The following is a 19,174-nucleotide window of genomic DNA, read 5'->3' on the forward strand; positions in this document are numbered from 1 at the left end:
TTTTCCTATGCTGCCAGTTTAAGATTTTTTGTTATAAGTATGTTATATGACTTTTTTTTTTTTTTTTTTTTTTTTTTTTTTTTTTTGTAGACACAAATAATGTACAAGTGGATAGAGCCCAAAATCTGCCGGGAGGATCTCACAGATGCTATTAGATTGCCCCCTTCTGGAGAGAAGAAGGATTGTCCACCTTGCAACCCTGGATTTTATAACAATGGATCATCTTCTTGCCATCCCTGTCCTCCCGGAACATTTTCAGATGGAACCAAAGGTAGGATGTCAATTGGTCCAATAACTGGGCCTTTAGCAAAATGATCTTGTTGAACTACTGTGACCATTTTCTGAATTCTTTTTTTTTTAATGGAAAGTGGTTACAGAATTTCTTTAGTTTTAGTAGACAAAAATTACAGTCAACTGTAATATTTTAGTTGCAGATAGATGGCTTGAATATAGCCATGTTGTATGCTTACTATCCAGAGCCTTTGAGAGATAGCATAGAAAGGACTCTGAAGTCAAATTGACTTGGATTTGAATCTATATCCACCATGCTACCAACAGTGTGATTTATCCAAGTCGTTTAAACCTTTTGAAGCACAATTTTCTTGTCTGTAGGATGGTGGATAATATCTGGCTCATCATCGAGAATGACATTTAAAAATGTCATCTGTAGTAGTTTTGCAGCAGGTATAAATGTTTGCAAAATATTTTCTTTCCCTACTCCTTTTTTTACTGATGTGATGATGCAAAGTGGCTACATTTAAAAATGGTTGGAAAAGACCCTTCTCTTTCAATTTTGCAGTTGTCAATTTAAATCAGGCTTATTTATAAACCCAGCACTTTCCCAGCCCCTCAAGCCCTCAACTCCCAACCATTTCTCAACATAGTCAATATTTTGAATTTCAATTAATCAGTTCATAAATGGTATTAATATTCTGTTAAGTTGAATAACCAATAGGAAGAGTGAAATCTTTCTTTATTCATAAGGTGGAGGAACTGATTCTAAGGTCACATTCAGGAGAACTTGAACTCGTCTCATAATTAGTCTTTTTATGGAGGGTGATTAAGTGTTAACGGCTACTCCCAGACATGAAGGAAAAAATTATTTTTAAAGATTTTGTTTCTGTCCTTTTCCTTTTACATTTTAGTCAAGTATATGTATATATGTATACTATATCTAGAATTTTGTTCTTTCCAGATTTCTTTTGAAAACTTATTACATCCTACATGTTGGTAGTCCAACATCTTTTTTTCCACTTCTCTCCCTGCTAATTGTAATGTAGTAGTGTTTGGAACAGAGAAAGAGGAAGTTGTCCAGTTGCAGTTTAATTTTAATTGTTGACCCTACTCGTCTCCTGTAGATTGTAGACCATGTCCAGCAGGAACGGAGCCTGCACTTGGCTTTGAATATAAATGGTGGAATGTCCTTCCTGGCAACATGAAAACTTCCTGCTTCAATGTTGGGAATTCAAAGTGTGACGGAATGAATGGTAAGTTCAAAATCAGCCTACTTGATCTATTTCAGCAATAGAGACATCATTCATTCTTGAACTCAGCTCTCTAAAACATGCCAAGTATGGGTATGAGGAACTTTAATCTTATCATTTGGCTACTTGCCCATCTTCTGGTTGTACCATAAAAATAGTAAATGTGGTGTCATAGCCAGATGATGTTCATACAAGAACAAACTATTAATTTTGCATTTTTTGGAGGTAATATTGAAGTAGATACTGAGGATCATTTTTTATGGTATAAATGCCAGAATAGATTTACCAAGGAGGGGGATGAAATCTATGTTCTTTACCATTTTAAAGAGTAGCATGATGGGATTTCTGTCTTGATTAGTCTGGCTCAGTACTGTGCCCTGGTGAGGGGTTAACTGACTTCAAATTCCCCTTGCCTGTCAAGTCTATGATTGTATTTACAAAGTATATATGAATTCTACCTAATGACATTTTGAAAATGTGGCAAAGTTCTACAGGACAGTTGTTGAGTTGTATTTGTTCTTACCTTTTAAGTGCTTAGAGGGCTTGGAACTTACGTGTTCTGCAGTATGTGATGGTTGAATGAATGTATGTATCTTTAAACTTGATGCTAGGGATAGGTATTGTATATACCAGTCCTTTACACTAAAATGCATTTTACTTATCACCTCACTGGCATTTTTTATCTGCTTGCTTTTCTCTATATTATGTTTACTTATTGCAAACACACATGTGTGTGCTTTTTAACACATATGTTTTAAATCAATACCTATTCAAAAAAAGGCTTGAGTCATAGGAAATGAGGTGTATACATGAGCACAGAGATTGACAAATAATAGATCTTTGAATAATGTTAAACAGATGAGTGAAAGAGGAAAAGACAAAGCCTCAATCTATATATTAAATGTGAGATAATCTTCTTTATTGACCAATAATCCCACTTTAAAAAATTTGTCGAGGTCGGGTGCGGTGGCTCACACCTGTAATCCCAGCACTTTGGGAGGCTGAGGCTGGCAGATCATGAGGTCAGGAGCTCGAGACCATCCTGGTGAACATGGTGAAACCCCGTCTCTACTAAAAATACAAAAAAAATAGCCAGGCATGGTGGTGGGCGCCTGTAATCCCAGCTATTCGGGAGGCTGAGTCAGGAGAATGGTGTGAACCCAGGAGGCGGAGCTTGCAGTGAGCAGAGATCGCGCCACTGCACTCTAGCCTGGGTGACAGAGCGAGACTCCGTCTCAAAAAAATAATAATAAATAAATAAAAATTGTCCTCCGGGAGAAGAAGAATAAGATATAATAGCTGTTACCGGATCATGAAGGTTTTTTTTTTTTTTTCCTAAAATGCCCTATAATTGAATTTTAAGTTGAGGAAATTAAGACCTATTGGAAAAGTAAGATTGGGAAGGCAAGGGCATTGAATAACTCTATAAAATATGTGTGTGTGTGTGTGTGTGTGTATTCACTTACTAGTAAAGATTATCTGATACTTTAATTTGATCTTATAGAGACCTTACTCATAGCTTAAACTCTGGAAATAGTTGATTTACCCACTTGCTTACTCATTTACTGAGAGTCTATTTTAAAATTTTTCTCAGTTTTCAGTAATGTTCAATGATTAACTGAAACCTATAAATCTGTGCAGTATTAGTGTGTGGTATTAGTGTGTAGTGTTGAAATAGTAAACAGTAACATAAAAACTCAAAGGTGATGTATATTTTGTGACTGGCTAGTGCAGTAGCCAACCTTGTGAGGAGCAGTACTCACAAGAACAAAGGTGAAATGGAGAGGCACAGGGGCAGCCTGTCTCCTGGGATAGTCACCTACCCAGGCATGGAGTTAAAGTGAGTGTGCTTTGACCAACTTGACTATATGATTTGGAGTGCTTTGAGATTCATGTAGTCTTGGTCTGATTTTCACAGTTACAGAACAGGTATGTAGAAGTAAATCTTCATGTGGTAAAATTTTGCCTAAGAGAAATTCAAAGTTGGAGACAAGTTACTTTTTATTCATGAAGATGTTCATTGGGCCTTATCTATAACAACAAAAATTGTAATAATTGAAATATCCGGAAATAGGATAATGTTTACAAAAGTTATATTATGCTAGTGGAATGCAATATTATGCAATCATTATGTGCAAGTTGTACAGAAAACAATTTGCAATGTTTCAGAAATTTAGAAGGTTCCTATTCTCCAAGCCAAAAATACAACTTATGGGGATTATACCAAGGAAACAGTGTGATGTAAAGAAAAATTATGCACAAAAATATTAATTTTAGAGTTATTTATAAGAGTGAAAAATAGGAGCAAACAAACTAAATTTTCAATAATGGGATATGGTTAAATATAATTATGATATAACTATATAACATTGTTAAGTTGTTAAAATTAGATGTACAAAGGATTTTTAGTGGTTTTCTAAAGATACATAATAGTTGTACATATTTTGGGGATACATGTGATATTTTGATATATGCATACAATGTGGAATGATCACATAAGGATAATGGGATACTATCTCAAACATTGATCTTTTTAATGTTGGGGACATTCTAATTCTTCTAGCTGTTTTGAATAACACAAAAAATTACTACTAACTACACCCTACTGTATATTGAACACTAGATCTTATTTCTTGTATTTAACTGTATTTTTGTATCCATTAATGAACTGCTGTTTATCTCAATGGGGGAATATTTTTGATAGAATGATGATTAGAAAAATCAGAAGACAATGCTAAATGAAAGAAAACAGAAAATAAAGTAGATTATATGGTAAAATCTAAGGCATATATTTTAAAAGCATACACTAGAAAAATACTAAAAAGAATGTTAAAAGGCTATTCCTTGGTGATGGGAGGTTTATGTGAAGTATGAATTACTCTGTTTTTAAATTTGGTCTACTGTATTTAATATTCCTTATAGACACTCATTGCTTTCAAAATCAGAATAGTAACACAGAATATTGATTTAAAAATATATTCATTTGACCCAATACCTCTTTTATTGGTATTCCTTTTTAGAAAAATATTGAAAATACAGAAAAGCTTTACAAAAAAATGTTTATTATAGTTTCTATTATATTACTTAAAGGTAAAAACAAACCAAATGGTTAAAATGGGTGTGTAATCAACAGTAGGTAAGTCCTGTAGTGGGAGGGAGTTGGTGAATTATGCAAATTAAATTTAGCTGAATAATAAAATATTTCAGTCATTAACATGTTTATGAAGTATTTATAAAAGTGCTTATGAAATAATGTTAATTTATAAAAGCATGATATAAAATTATCTATAATAAGAGCTCAGTGATGTAAAAACATGTATGCATTGAAATAAAGTGAAAAGAAACATCACAGCACATGGTGTTTTTTTCTAGGTAATGAAGTTATAAGTAATTTTAGGTTTCAACTTTTAAATTTTTCTTTAAAATTTAAAATTTTTATGATAAATATAAGTATGATTTTTAAATACAAAATAATCTTAAAATATAAAACATATGTAGAAACATGGAAAATATGAGAGTCACTCTTATGGAAAAAGGAAAATATGAAATTGCATATGCCCTTATTGAACTGTGCATATGGACAAAGACTAGAAGGGAATGTATAAAAATTATAATAGCTGTTAGGGTGTTAGGTTAGCAGTAAATGTTTTTGAAATCAATATTCTGGTTGACACTGTTCCATATAGTTTTTATGCTTGAGAATGGATAAAAATAACAACTAGGGCACAGTAAAAGGCAGTATTTCCTGGGTTTTCTACTGACTTTGGTATGCCCTGGTTGGTATGAAAAAAAGTGTTAATTTTTATATTGATGACATGTCAAAATTGTGATAATCTGTGTATACTGGGTTAAATAAAATATATTAAAATTTCACTTCTTTCTTTTTACATTATAAAATGTGGTCCTTAGAACATTTAAACTCACAGGTGAGGCTCACATATTTCTCACATTTGACAGCAATGGTCTATCACTTAAGGCACTTATATTGATACTAGCCTTCTGGTTTCCCTTTGAGGCCACTGTCCTCCTGCTTTTCTTGTCCAGTACATTACCATGCATGTGTCTTTCCACACACAGCTCTGCTGCCACGTTGGCAGTCTGGAGTTCTGAGTCAGGGGGTTCAGCGCAGTCAATTCTTTTATTTCTTCTCCTTGGTGTTTTTCCTGCTAAGGGTATCATCAGTGTTTTATTTCTTAGGGCTCCTACAACAGAGTGCCACACACTGGATGGCTTCAAATGACAGAAAAGTATTCTCTCAGAGTTCTAAAGGCCAGAAGTCTGAAATCAAGGTGTTGGCAGGGCTATGTTCTCTCTGAAGCCTTTAGGGAAATATCCCTTCTTGCCTTTTCTAGCTTCTGGTAGCCCCGGGAATTCCTTGACTTGTGAGATCATAACTTTAGTCTCTGCTTCCATCTTCACAGGGCCATCCTCCCTCTGGGTCTGTGTGTCCCTGTGTCTTCCTATGATCCTCTCCCTTTGTGTCTATGTCTGTGACCATATTTTCCTCCCCTCATAAGGACACCTGTCATTTTGGATTAAGGCCCATCCTAATAACCTCATCTTAACTTGATGATATGCATACAGTATTTATTTCCAAATAAGGTCGCATCTATGGGTATTGGTGGTGGGGATTTCAACATATCTTTTCTCAGGGACACAGTCAACCCATAACAAGTGTTCTGTTTGGCCGAACCTGTGGCTGGAGTTGCCCCAAAAGTGGCTGGCAGGAGCGCTCCCAAAAGGGACTTCCCCAAACTGTCCTGAGACAGGGCCAGTTGGGATTTCAACAAAAGAAGCACTAAACACCATGATGATCAGTCCAAAGCATTGATTAGGGGAATTTACCTACAGAGGGGCCTGTAGCATACCTCACAATGGACAGTAAGACAAGGAATGTTCTACTGAGGTGTGTCTGGAATGAAGGGAGTCGGGTTGTAGAGTTTAGATGAGGGTTTGAGGAGTTTGGCTCAAGGCTAGGGCTAGTTTCTTTCAGTATTTTAGACAACAAACTAAACAGCTCTATCAGTGCCTGGGAACGTTCAAGGCCCTGGCTTGGGGTCAAGCCTTCAGGTAGTGGAGAGGACATGCAGCTGGCCAGGTCTCAAAGGGGTCAAAACACTCTGTTTCTCAGGACAGAGAAAAAAGTGGAGGACATTGGGGAACTCTCCAATAAGCAATATTCAAACATGGGAAATGTTTATTTCCTCCTGCGGGGGTATTAGTGCTCCAAACTTAGCTCTCTTTACCATCCTAGTACTGCCTTCTTTTCTTTGCCCTTCCCTATTCTATCCCTCCTCATGGCATTTCTGAACACTAGGAGTTGTTCTCAGAGAAACATTTCATAAAGTCCTCCCTTTCTTAATATAGAATTGCTCCAAGTGGGAATATCCTTCTGCATTTTATCCGCATTGCAAGTTTGCAGTCTCTTTAAACCTAAGTGCCTCTCATATTGCTTACACTGCAGTCAAGGGCCTGTTGTCCCACCGGGTCAGACTGTTTTATGGCTATTCAACCCTTAGAATTCTATACCCGCTTATCTCTCTTTTCAACCACAGTAGATAGCCAAACAATGGACATCTCTCTTATAAGTATGTACATTAGTACGTATTATTTTAAAGATTAGCTTGATTGATGTATAGTCAACATATCACCTCTGTATAAATTGTTGATTAAAATATTTCAAAAATCACCAAGTCAATCTAGCACTGAATCAGCCTCTTCCTTAGTTTCTTTCTTATACCTCTTGCAGTAGCAGATACTGATATTTTCTTTTAGAGATGGAAATGCCAATGCTGAGGTACTGCCATTAATTAATAACCTTGCTTGATGGTATGTTGGAGAAGCCTCTCTTTTCCTCATTTTACTGTGGCCATTTCAGTTTATATTGATTGTTACTTTGCAGAAGACGGACCTCATAATGGTTCTCTGTGCACAGCTCAACGACTGTTGACAGTTGTGTATGTCTGTCTCTCATGTTCTACTGACTCCTCAGTGAAGGTGGACTTTGTCTTACCTTTCTATCCCAGTGCATATCATAGTTCTTGGCACTCAGTAAATGCTAGCTGAATAAATAAGTGAATGAATGCAGAACAGGGGTTAAATTAGGGAACAATACAACAAACTATAAGAATGAACCTCAGGTCCCAAATCTTTTCTATTAAGTAATTTGAAGTTTCTATTGCACATTTGTTGCCTGAAGACTAGGGTTGTTAGTCTCAATATATTAGATTACATAGAGACCATCTATTTTAGTTAAAATACAAATCATGCTTTATTGAGAAAACTGTTGTTATCCCATTAAGTATCTTTTATTCAAAATGATGTGTCACTTGGTTCCTCTTGGAACATCTACCTCGGCATGAAATTTGCAACTGTGATTAAAAATAGGGAATTCATTTGTAGCATTTCTAACTTTGAATGGAAACACTAATGCTTCTTCTTACTTTTACCTTATTTAAACGGATTGTTGGAAATCATTCATGGAATTTTTATTAATAAAATAACTTTTATTACTTCTAGGTTGGGAGGTGGCTGGAGATCATATCCAGAGTGGGGCTGGAGGTTCTGACAATGATTACCTGATCTTAAACTTGCATATCCCAGGATTTAAGTAAGGAAAACAATTCTAATTCTTTTCTATAAGAATCCTCACACCTGTTTCCCCACATAAATAAAGAAGTAGGGCTACTTTATGGAACAATATTGCAAAAATACTTAGTAAATAACAAGCTGTCACAGGGTAATGTATTGTATTGAAGAGTATCTGTAGAATTAGTGATTGAGAAACTATAAATGTTAGTTATATATTACTTGGATAAAGCTGAAAAATTTAAACAATAGTGTGTCCAAATGCTACAATAACTTTGATTCTTGGATACTTAATGAAGAGGTCAGTCCAAGTTGTTTGCAGGAATATCTTGTGGTTTATTTATCTATTTTTTCTCAGTTCTCTTGGTAAAATAGTATGTTAGAAATTTCTTAATCCCATTTCATTTTAGTTCCCCATGTTGAAATTACCCAGTAGGAGTCTTTTCCTTTAGGATGGATGGTATCATTTACAACAGGAGGTTCAAGCATATTACCATGGTTATGTGGACTCAATGTCTACGAAGGGTGTTGTCAGGTAGGATTAAGTGAGGAAGGAGTTTTGGGTGAGGGAAGTGGTAGATTAGAGGAAGAGAAGAGCATGGCTTTTTGTTTAATAAAAATAGTGGCTTAATTTTATTGTAAATTGTATTTAGAACATACTATGAATACTGCCATTTTAATCTGTCAAATAGACCACCAACATCTATGACTGGAGCCATGGGTTCTGAACTAGGAAGAATAACGTTTGTCTTTGAGACCCTCTGTTCAGCCGACTGTGTTTTGTACTTCATGGTGGTAAGTGGATGGGCAGCTTTCAGGGCAGATTTCTAAGCTTAGTATTCTCCTTCAAGTGTAAATTTATTTGTGGCAAGTTGGGATAATAAATCTTTTTTTTTTTTTTTTTTTGATATTCTTAGCACCTTTCATAAACATTAAAAAATATCTAAAGTAATTAAGAATTGTGCAATGAAGTCCACAAATAACCTGTTTATTCCTCATGAGAAAGACTAAGTGAGGGAGCTTGGGTGACTGATAGAGGCCAGGGAATATTAATCTGGTAAAAAAAATTCCTTCATGAAAATGTCACCAGCAGAATGAAAATTCTCCCCTGATAACCATTCAGCTATTCAAACTATCTGGAAGGAAAACACATTGTACTAATAAGTCAGGGCAGAAAATAATGGAGATGTAGAACACTGAGAAGAAAGAGAGCATTTAGAAAAAAGACTTCACTATGCCATGTCATAATGTTGCCCGTTTCTTTTCTAGATGTCATACAAATCTCTACTCTTAGCTTGAGGAAAGTATCACGAAAATTACTAAGACCTTATGTGAGAGTTAGAAGGTTGTTGGCTAAGAGTTTAACATTACAATTAAATAGTTACTTCACAGACCTGCTTTGTTTTTGTTTGTGTTTTTTTTTTTTTTTCCAATGCCTTTTAGTAGCTAGTTAACAGTTTATTAACAATTTTCTCCGGGATATGCAAAATGTGAGGAGACTTAAACATTTATTTGTGATTAGTGATAGCTTAAATGAAGGCAGACTTTTTTTCTGAAAAAAAAAAAAAAATCGACTTTGTAGCAGTAAAAGATCATGAATAATCTTCAGTACAGCCATCTGTATCACAAATAACCCACAAGTCTTCAATTCTCCCAAGTCTGCCTCCTTATTTCTTTAGTTTGTTCTTCTTATACTCAGTGCCTTTGCTGAAATGCAGACTAATATTATTTCTTAACTGGAATATTCAGTAGTCTCCTATACATTCTTCTCATCTCTACTCTTTCATCTATACTGCTGTCAAAATTATCTTTTTTCTTTTTGGAGACGAAGTCTTACTCTGTCGCCCAGGCTGGAGTGCAGTGGTGTGATCTCGGCTCACTGCAACCTCTGCCTCCTGAGTTCAAGTGATTCTCCTGCCTCAGCCTCCTGAGTAGCTGGATTTACAGTCATGCACCATACGTCTAGCTAATTTTTGTATTTTTAGTAGAGATGAAGTTTCACCATGTTGGCCAGGCTGGTTTCAAATTCCTTACCTCAGGTCATCCACCCACTTCAGCCTCCCAAAGTGCTGGGATTACAGGCATGAGTGACTGCGCCCAGCCAAAATTATCCTTAACCAGAAAAACAACAGTAGAGGCTGGCGTGGTGGCTCACTTCTGTAATCCCAGCACTTTGGGAAGCTGAAGCAGGTGGATTGCTTGAGTCCAGGTGTTCAAGAGCAGCCTGGGCAACATGGCAAAACCTCATCTCTACAAAAAAAAAAAAAAAAAAAATTAGCTGGCCACGATGGTGCATACCTTTCATCCTAGCTACTTGGGAGGCTGAGGTGGGAGGATCACCTGAGCCCGGGAGGTCGAGGCTGCAGTTAGTCATGATCATGCCACTACACTGCAGCCTGAGCAACAGTCCCCATCTCTAAAACGAAACAAAACAAAGAAAACCCCCCAAAATTGAACAGTAGAGGCATGAAGAACAAAGCTATCCCTTCCCTTGGTGCTTTTTATGGCCTATAGCAATTATTCTTAAAGTGTGGCCCCTGGACCAGCACCACCTGGGTCCCCTTGGAAATTGTTAGAAATGCATATTTCTGGGTCTCAGCTTAGTCTTACTGAATGAGAAACTCTATGGTCGCAGCAATCTGTATTTTAGCAAGCATTGAGGGTGGTTCTGAAATACTTTAGAGTTTGAGAACCAACGGCCTCTGAATACACTTCAAATTCTGTAACGTGGTGTTTCTATGGCTCTTTGTATTCTTTCCCCAGCCTCTGTTTCCAAACCTGCTTTTATGACTCACCTTTCTTTAGTCACCTGAATTTGTTGGTGTTAGTGGAACACTCTGTACGTTTTCATTCCCTATGTGTTAACACTCTAAGCTAGAATGACATTCTTCCTTTTGCTGTTTTGTCTGGTGAACTCCCAATCATACTTCAGTGGCAGCTCAGACTTCACCTTTTCTCAGAAGCTCTCTCTTACTCCTTTCAGTCAAGTTAGCCACTCTCTCCTGTGTGCTTCTAAAACCCTTTGAAAAATCCCTGTTTTAGTTATGTGAACTTATTTATGTTTTTGTCTCTCTTACTCAACCAGGCATCCCTGAGAGTAGGGATCTCATGATATTTATATTGTTGAATCAATCCTAGAGCTTTTAGCTTTTAGCAAAGTCTGCCATTTTTTTTTTCCTCTGTGTGATTTGATCTTCTCACAGGACTTTTGGAGATCTCAAACTAAATAATATATAAAATGCTTTGAATATCACGTAGTGCTTCACAAATGTAAGGTGGTATTATGTGCACTAATGCATTACATTTCGTTTATTATAACCCATAATGATGTTTAATGAAGCACTATCGATATATTATGAGCTGCTTTTTGGGAATGATGATTTCATTGTTTGGTTGCATGGGATTTCTATAATGTATGATGAGCATTTTCTGTTATTCCTGTCTGTGGTGTGAACTCAGGATGTGTCTCTTTAGAGCATATTTGATTACTTTATCACATGTTTGATTCCTATATTATCAAAGGATGAAAAACAAAGAGACTTGTCTTGAGCTCATGAAACCTTATTGCCAGCATCCCAGATAATTAATGGAAGCCCATTCAAATTCCTAAGTGATCTATCAGAATTTCTGCCAGGAAAATTAGAAAATTCAGGGTTTAGGCTTGGTTTTCTTTTTATGTAAATTAGATGTGTGTTACATTATCTGGTCACCTTATTAATATTTGCTTTCTAGTCATGTTGACGACAGCATATCAGTTGGAATATCACAAATTTGTGTGATTTTAATATTATCTTGAATTTAGTTAAATAAATAAGAAATAAAATATAAATTAAACCTTTTGGAAGTCAAGTATAAGCAAGAGAGGATTTCATGAACGTAAAATAACGTTCTGCTTAACATGCACTTGGATAAAGTAACCCTGAAACTTGAAAGTATAATTCAGGGGAACTTGGAATTCCTATGTAAGACCTCCCTATCAGAATCTCTGAAGGAAAAAGATAAAAAATTGCAAGCCTTTCCATTCAATGATAATCTTAGAAGTTTATTGTAAGAAGTTTGAGGAGTTATGTTTCTTCTTCTAAGTATATATCCCAAGCCAGATCACACACATGAAACAAAAATAGACAATAAAAACAAAAAACCCCAACCCTTTAACATACTATGATTTGAGACCTCTTTCAAGTTACATGAACAATGTGGTTGATATATTGTGATTACTGAGTGAGTGAGGTGCTTGTGCAGACTTGAAGGTAAGTTTTAAGAGTTCTGGGATTACATGCTCTGTTTGTAAATAGTCATAAACTCTAATTGGTTTACTTTAAATATAAATACATTTGTAATATATACACAGGTATATTAATGTTGAGTTTGTGTTTTATTTGAATATATTTTTTTCCACTGTGTTTTAGGATATTAATAGAAAAAGTACGAATGTGGTAGAATCATGGGGTGGAACCAAAGAAAAACAAGCTTACACCCATATCATCTTCAAGAATGCAACTTTTACATTTACATGGGCATTCCAGAGAACTAATCAGGGTCAAGATGTAAGTTCCAAGCACTTTTTTTTTCTTTAAATACACTAATGATGCCCCCTTGTGGAGATACATACAAAGTGATCACTCAAATTTGAGAGAAAAGACTGCTTCTTTAAAAATATAGAATGAATAATCTGGTTATGGAGTCAGTGGTATAAAAATGATAATTTTTTTATTTTTTGAGAGTAAGAATGTATGGAATAAAATAACAACATGTCTTTGAATTGTTCTTCACTCTGAATAAATATAGTTTTTGGAAACTTACGAGAAGGAAAATCTAATTTTGCAGTTCTCTAAAAATAGCTTGTTTTTAAAGCTTTCTGAGGCTTTGTGAAGATGGGCAACTTTCTTCCTCTTCATCTGAGTCATCTGATGTTTATCTAAGAGCCATTAACTAGTGTTTTTTTATTTTTTCATTACAGTAATATTTCCTTTACAGCCTGGAGAATGTGTATGTACACACTATTGAGCTAACACACAGAATCATTTCCTTTATTTTATTTTCCCTGCCAGAATAGACCTATTCCTCCCCTAAGTATATTCGATTGTACCGTATGTTTCAATAGTAGCAGGACTTATTTTGTGGATCTCCATAGATGTAACCTTCCCAAGGTGAGAACAAGAGAAACCACTTGTTCAAAAGTGGCCGTAATGCTATGGTGGCAAATGTATGGCTTTTTCTCTTCTTCTCTTCAGGATTTCAGTGGGGAACAAATTCCCCAGATTGTACTTGACTCTAGTTATTCCTTATGAATGTTAAGATTACCGTCCTGTGGGGCATGAACCTTTCCTTGCCTTCAATTTATCTTTGTCCCAGACAAAAAGCATTAAGTAGTCTGGGGTAACACTGCTCTGTACTGATAGAGTGATGCCCACTGCTTAATTAAAGCCAGACCTTAAAGTGACGCAGTGTTACAAGAAGGAAAATCATAATAAGACCCAGGTTTTTGCTCTCTAGTTCACATCTTTTCTTATGTTGATTAGGGAAAGGACTGGAGAAGGAAAGGAAGACTCAGTCAAATTGTGTGATTGCATTGATTTAACATAGTTAATGTTTGTGTGTGACTAGAGGTCCTCGTCTTCCAAGATTTTCTAATCCCCATTCCAAGGCATTTCTACCCTGCCACACTTTCAACATCCTATTGTATCATTTGATTTAGGCTAAGATGTGAATAAACAATGTTGGGAGATAAAAAACTGTTCCTGTCTTTAAACTATACTAGTTCTTCTGGATATGAGGTCTATAATTGCATCCTAATTTCTACCAATTGTGACAGATCTCACAGTAATTGTGACAAAACTCCTGGAACTCTATTATTGTGGAAATTAGTTTCTGGTGTCAAGATTTAAGATTTTCAAAAAGAAGAACCAAATAGCAGTGATATTAATCTATTGTCAATTACAAACTATTAGGCTGGAACACTCTATTTAGTTATTTTGATGATATCAACATAAGACATAATCTGGTTGTACAACTAAGCCCCAAGGCAGAAGTCATTACTTTCTGCTCTTTTTTTAGAATAGACGATTCATCAATGACATGGTGAAGATTTATTCTATCACAGCCACTAATGCAGTTGATGGGGTGGCGTCCTCATGCCGTGCCTGTGCCCTCGGTTCTGAACAGTCGGGTTCATCGTGTGTCCCCTGCCCTCCAGGCCACTACATTGAGAAAGAAACCAACCAGTGCAAGGAATGTCCACCTGACACCTACCTGTCCATACATCAGGTCTATGGCAAAGAGGCTTGTATTCCATGTGGGCCTGGGAGTAAAAGCAATCAGGTAAGTGGGTCTGCATTTCAGGTATCCGCATGAAAGCACATTTTAATAGAGAAATTCAAGGGTTCTCCTTAACGTTTCTTTGGGAGCTATGAGGTTGCTATTTATTCTGAAATAAGACTTTCAATTTACCGTTTCTCTTTTCTCCCTTCTTGCATTTATTAAACACTTACTGTATGTCATGAAAATACTAGTTACTGGTGACACAAAATATTAAAAGCTCCCAAATAAGAATGCTTTTCCAAAATATTAAAACTGATTTCTTGTGTATTGTTTAGGTACAGCAAATAAACTACCTATCTGTAGGCTGGCTGTAGCAGTCATCTGGGAACAGCTAGTGTTTCTTACAATTTTTAATGGCAAAGATTGATGCCATATTATGAGTGAAGGACAAAGCAGTTTTACTGTCTGTTTAAATTTACATAACAGAATTTTGGCTATTTCTTACTATTGTTCTTCACTCTGAAGAAATAAGTTTCTACGAGGAACAAACCTGAGGATAACTTTACTCTGTCTTTAAAAGATTCTGAATTTTCTGAACTCTGGCTAGAAAAATCTAGTTAGAGTTTAGAAATTCTTGATATTAGTGTGGTAAAGTATATTATAGCTAAGATTAAATTACTGGAATAGTTTTTACACCTAGAACTTTTTTCAAACACATTTTAGTAGCAGCTAATATTTTCTTTCCTGCTATATCGTTTCTTTATCTTTAATCAAAGGACCATTCGGTTTGCTATAGTGACTGCTTTTTCTACCATGAAAAAGAAAATCAGAGTTTGCACTATGACTTTAGCAACCTCAGCAGTGTGGGCTCATTAATGAATGGCCCCAGCTTCACCTCCAAAGGAACAAAATACTTCCATTTCTTCAATATCAGTTTGTGTGGGCATGAGGTGAGTTCTGGCTGTCAAGGTGAGATGGACCTATATTTCAGCTCTGATTGAGTTGATATTTTCTGTGTTAATGGACCCGTGAATTCTCTATGGATATCAACCAAGTGTCAGAAACTGAAGTTTGATTGCTTAGATCCTCTATTGCCTCCTAGAATATTGGCAGATTTCTCCACCAGGGGCAACCTTGTCTCGTTCTCAGTGTATCAAATCACTTACGCAGTCAGTTGAAACCTGAAGCTTGGAGCTATGGTGTAAGTGCTTTGAGGACGTTTCGTTTTCATAAAAATGGGTCAGGGTTGTCAATCTTACCTCTTTTTTAGGCAGGAAGTTATTTGAGAAAGTGGTACTGTTGTTTATGTTGTCAATTTTGTGTTTTAAAAAGAAAAAGACTTTCTTTTTTTTAATTATTATTATACTTTAAGTTCTAGGGTACATGTGCATAACGTGCAGGTTTGTTACATATGTATACTTGTGCCATGTTGGTGTGCTGCACCCATCAACTCGTCAGCACCCATCAACTCGTCATTTAAATCAGGTGTAACTCCCAGTGCAATCCGTCCCCCCTCCCCCCTCCCCATAATAGGCCCCGGTGTGTGATGTTCCCCTTCCCGAGTCCAAGTGATCTCATTGTTCAGTTCCCACCTATGAGTGAGAACATGCAGTGTTTGGTTTTCTGTTCTTGCGATAGTTTGCTGAGAATGATGGTTTCCAGCTGCATCCATGTCCCTACAAAGGACACAAACTCATCCTTTTTTTAATGGCTGCGTAGTATTCCATGGTGTATATGTGCCACATTTTCTTAATCCAGTCTGTCACTGATGGACATTTGGGTTGATTCCAAGTCTTTGCTATTGTGAATAGTGCTGCAATGAACATACATGTGCATGTGTCTTTATAGCAGCATGATTTATAATCTTTTGGGTATATACCCAGTAATGGGATGGCTGGGTCATATGGTACTTCTAGTTCTAGATCATTTAACCCTAGAAGAAAACCTAGGTAATACCATTCAGGACATAGGCATGGGCAAGGACTTCATGACTAAAACACCAAAAGCAATGGCAACAAAAGCCAAAATTGACAAATGGGATCTAATTAAACTAAAGAGCTTCTGCACAGCAAAAGAAACTACCATCAGAGTGAACAGGCAACCTACAGAATGGGAGAAAATTTTTGCAATCTACTCATCTGACAAAGGGCTAATATCCAGAACCTACAAAGAACTCAAACAAATTTACAAGAAAAAAAACAAACAACTCCATCAAAAAGTGGGCAAGGGATAGGAACAGACATTTCTCAAAAGAAGACATGCATACGGCCAACAGACACATGAAAAAATGCTCGTCATCACTGGCCATCAGAGAAATGCAAATCAAAACCACAATGAGATACCATCTCACACCAGTTAGAATGGCAATCATTAAAAAGTCAGGAAGCAACAGGTGTTGGAGAGGATGTGGAGAAATAGGAACACTTTTACACTGTTGGTGGGATTGTAAACTAGTTCAACCATTATGGAAAGAAACAGACTTTCAAGAGGAAGTTTGTTCAAAATAAAAAGGAGACATGCAGGGCCAAATATCAGTTGATAATGTAGGCTTAAATCATACAAATGGATTTTATTTTCTGTGAGAAGAAGAGGAATCTTAATTGATACTGGCAATGGTGAGAGGTTACAGGACCATAATTCCCAATATTTTAATGGACATATGAGGTTAGGGTTGGGAAGTATGTACAGGTATATGCATGCAGAGTAGAAACAGAATAAGACATTTCCTCCATGTCACTTCCCATATTAACTCCTATATTTTCAATTGTCTTCATTATGAGATACTGTGCAAAGCTTTGCACAAAGGAAACAAAAAGAGATCTGATGACCATAGAGGTTTTCAAACAAAAAGATCCATAACATTTTACGTGGTATGACAGTTGTCCTGTTTTGATTTTACCTGGGGTGATCCAAGACACTCAGTAGATTAGTTACTCAGTTCACTCAATAAATATAAATACCTGTTATGTGCCAGATAGTGTGGGAAGCAGTGAATAAGATTAATTCCATTATCTATCATACTTCTATCACAATCTTATCCTACATTAGCACTACCTTTTTTTCTACCTTCTCTTCTCTTCCCCTTTGGCTTCTATCTCTTTCTTTCCTTTTTGTTCTTTTTTTTTTCTTTTAGCTTCCACTATTTTCCTTTTTCTTTCCTAAGTACCCTTTCTTTGCTCTTTTTCATTATTTGTTGTTGGCTTCAACATTTTAATTTAAGCCTAGTAAAAAAATATATAGTGGTGAGAAGGCCTGGTAGTGGGAGAAAAATGTATAGGTTAGGTCTGCTAGCTGCATTAAGAAAGAGAATCTTTTATATTTTTCTTTTTACACATCTGTGTACACTCTATATCTAACACCAGTGAAATGGTTTTCCTATTTTTACATTTACTTTGTAGAAATTATGGAGCAAGCTATAGTCCTTTGCAGTGGGACTATAGTATATTTAAACAATTTTTCCATTTTTATAAGTTATATCTTCAATTATTTTCTAAATTATTAGAAAACCAAATCTCTGTATTCCCTTTAACTTGTATGGTTGAACAGCATTGAATCTAAGAGTAGGTAAATAAAGACACTTGTAGTGACCAACTATTTAGAATTCAGGTGTTTTTCTAGAATTTTGCTGCAGTACGACTTGCTTTCTTCTTTAGCCTTCACATAACCTTTCTGCTACACATAGGATCATAAAGGAAAAGGAAGACCAACTCTTTTTCTTTGGCATTAATGCTTTAAACGGCAGTTTGCTGGTCTCTTTGCATGCATTGTTATTCTAGGAATTGAACATTTCATAGATTACTTGTATTTTCTTAAGCTTGATGACTTTCATTTATTACAAATGATGCTTATAGTGGGAAGAGCAGTATAGTCTTGAATTACTGTATTTGTTATAACTTCAGACTCTGAACTTTGGTTGAATATTGAACTTTCCTTGAGAGCTTTGAAAAAGTACTGGTGGATGGCTAAGGCTCACACCCGATCAACTAAATCAGAATCCTTGCAGTGAGGAGAGAGCCACTGCTGTTCTAGGGTCACTAGCTAGTTGGGACTAAGTTTAGAGATTGACATCCAATAAAAACTTTCTTTTATGACTTTATTTTCCTAGGGGAAGAAGATGGCTCTCTGTACCAACAATATAACAGACTTTACAGTAAAAGAAATAGTGGCAGGGTCAGATGATTACACAAATTTGGTAGGGGCATTTGTATGCCAGTCAACAATTATTCCTTCTGAAAGTAAGGGTTTCCGAGCAGCCTTGTCATCACAATCCATCATTCTGGCAGATACATTCTTAGGTAAGCTTCCTTTGGTTCATATATGCATGCATACATTTATTCTTAAATTATGCTGTGGATAACTTGTCATTGTATTGGCGTTTGCAAAAGATGATTAAGGCCCCCACAGGTAATTTTACATTATCACTTTGTAAGATGGTGAAAAAACTCCTACTAGTGGGGACTATTGAATAGTCTCTGAGAAGCTTCTGCATTTATGTGTTAATTCATATATAAGTATGACATTTTCTGAGGGTCTGTGCCTGGCATCAGATTTTCTAGAAGTTTAAGAGGCAGACCAATTTTAAAAACCAAAACTAAAAACAAAATAAGAATAGTAAACAAACACAATCTACACCTAAATCATTTATATGCCACCAGTTTCCATCATCTTTTCTCGTACCAAAAGTAAGCAGGTGACAAACAGCAAAGGTGCTGAGTTTCATTCCTCATGTTCCCTTTTTGGCTCTGTAGTCCTGGCAGCCATAGGAAAGTTTCAAGAAGAATCTAGCTCTCTAATGAGTGACTCCTAGGGATCAAATTTATTATGATCTCTACGATGGGGGT

At 36.1% G+C, this 19,174-nt stretch overlaps 1 protein-coding gene across 6 annotated transcripts in view; it reads left to right on the forward strand.

The window, feature by feature from the left end:
- ELAPOR2 (endosome-lysosome associated apoptosis and autophagy regulator family member 2) overlaps positions 1-19,174 on the forward strand; it is a 209,953-nt gene that overhangs the window by 128,418 nt on the left and 62,361 nt on the right. For 4 of the 6 annotated variants that reach the window (XM_077995045.1, XM_077995048.1, XM_077995046.1 and 1 more), the window contains 8 exon segments: positions 91-271; positions 1,359-1,487; positions 8,004-8,094; positions 8,765-8,867; positions 12,482-12,619; positions 14,130-14,393; positions 15,110-15,283; positions 18,439-18,628. In XM_077995045.1, the coding sequence (XP_077851171.1) occupies positions 91-271; positions 1,359-1,487; positions 8,004-8,094; positions 8,765-8,867; positions 12,482-12,619; positions 14,130-14,393; positions 15,110-15,283; positions 18,439-18,628 (1,270 nt within the window). 6 annotated transcript variants of the gene reach the window in all.

Source organism: Macaca mulatta, chromosome 3 (assembly GCF_049350105.2).
Source record: "Macaca mulatta isolate MMU2019108-1 chromosome 3, T2T-MMU8v2.0, whole genome shotgun sequence".
Taxonomy (NCBI): domain Eukaryota; kingdom Metazoa; phylum Chordata; class Mammalia; order Primates; family Cercopithecidae; genus Macaca; species Macaca mulatta.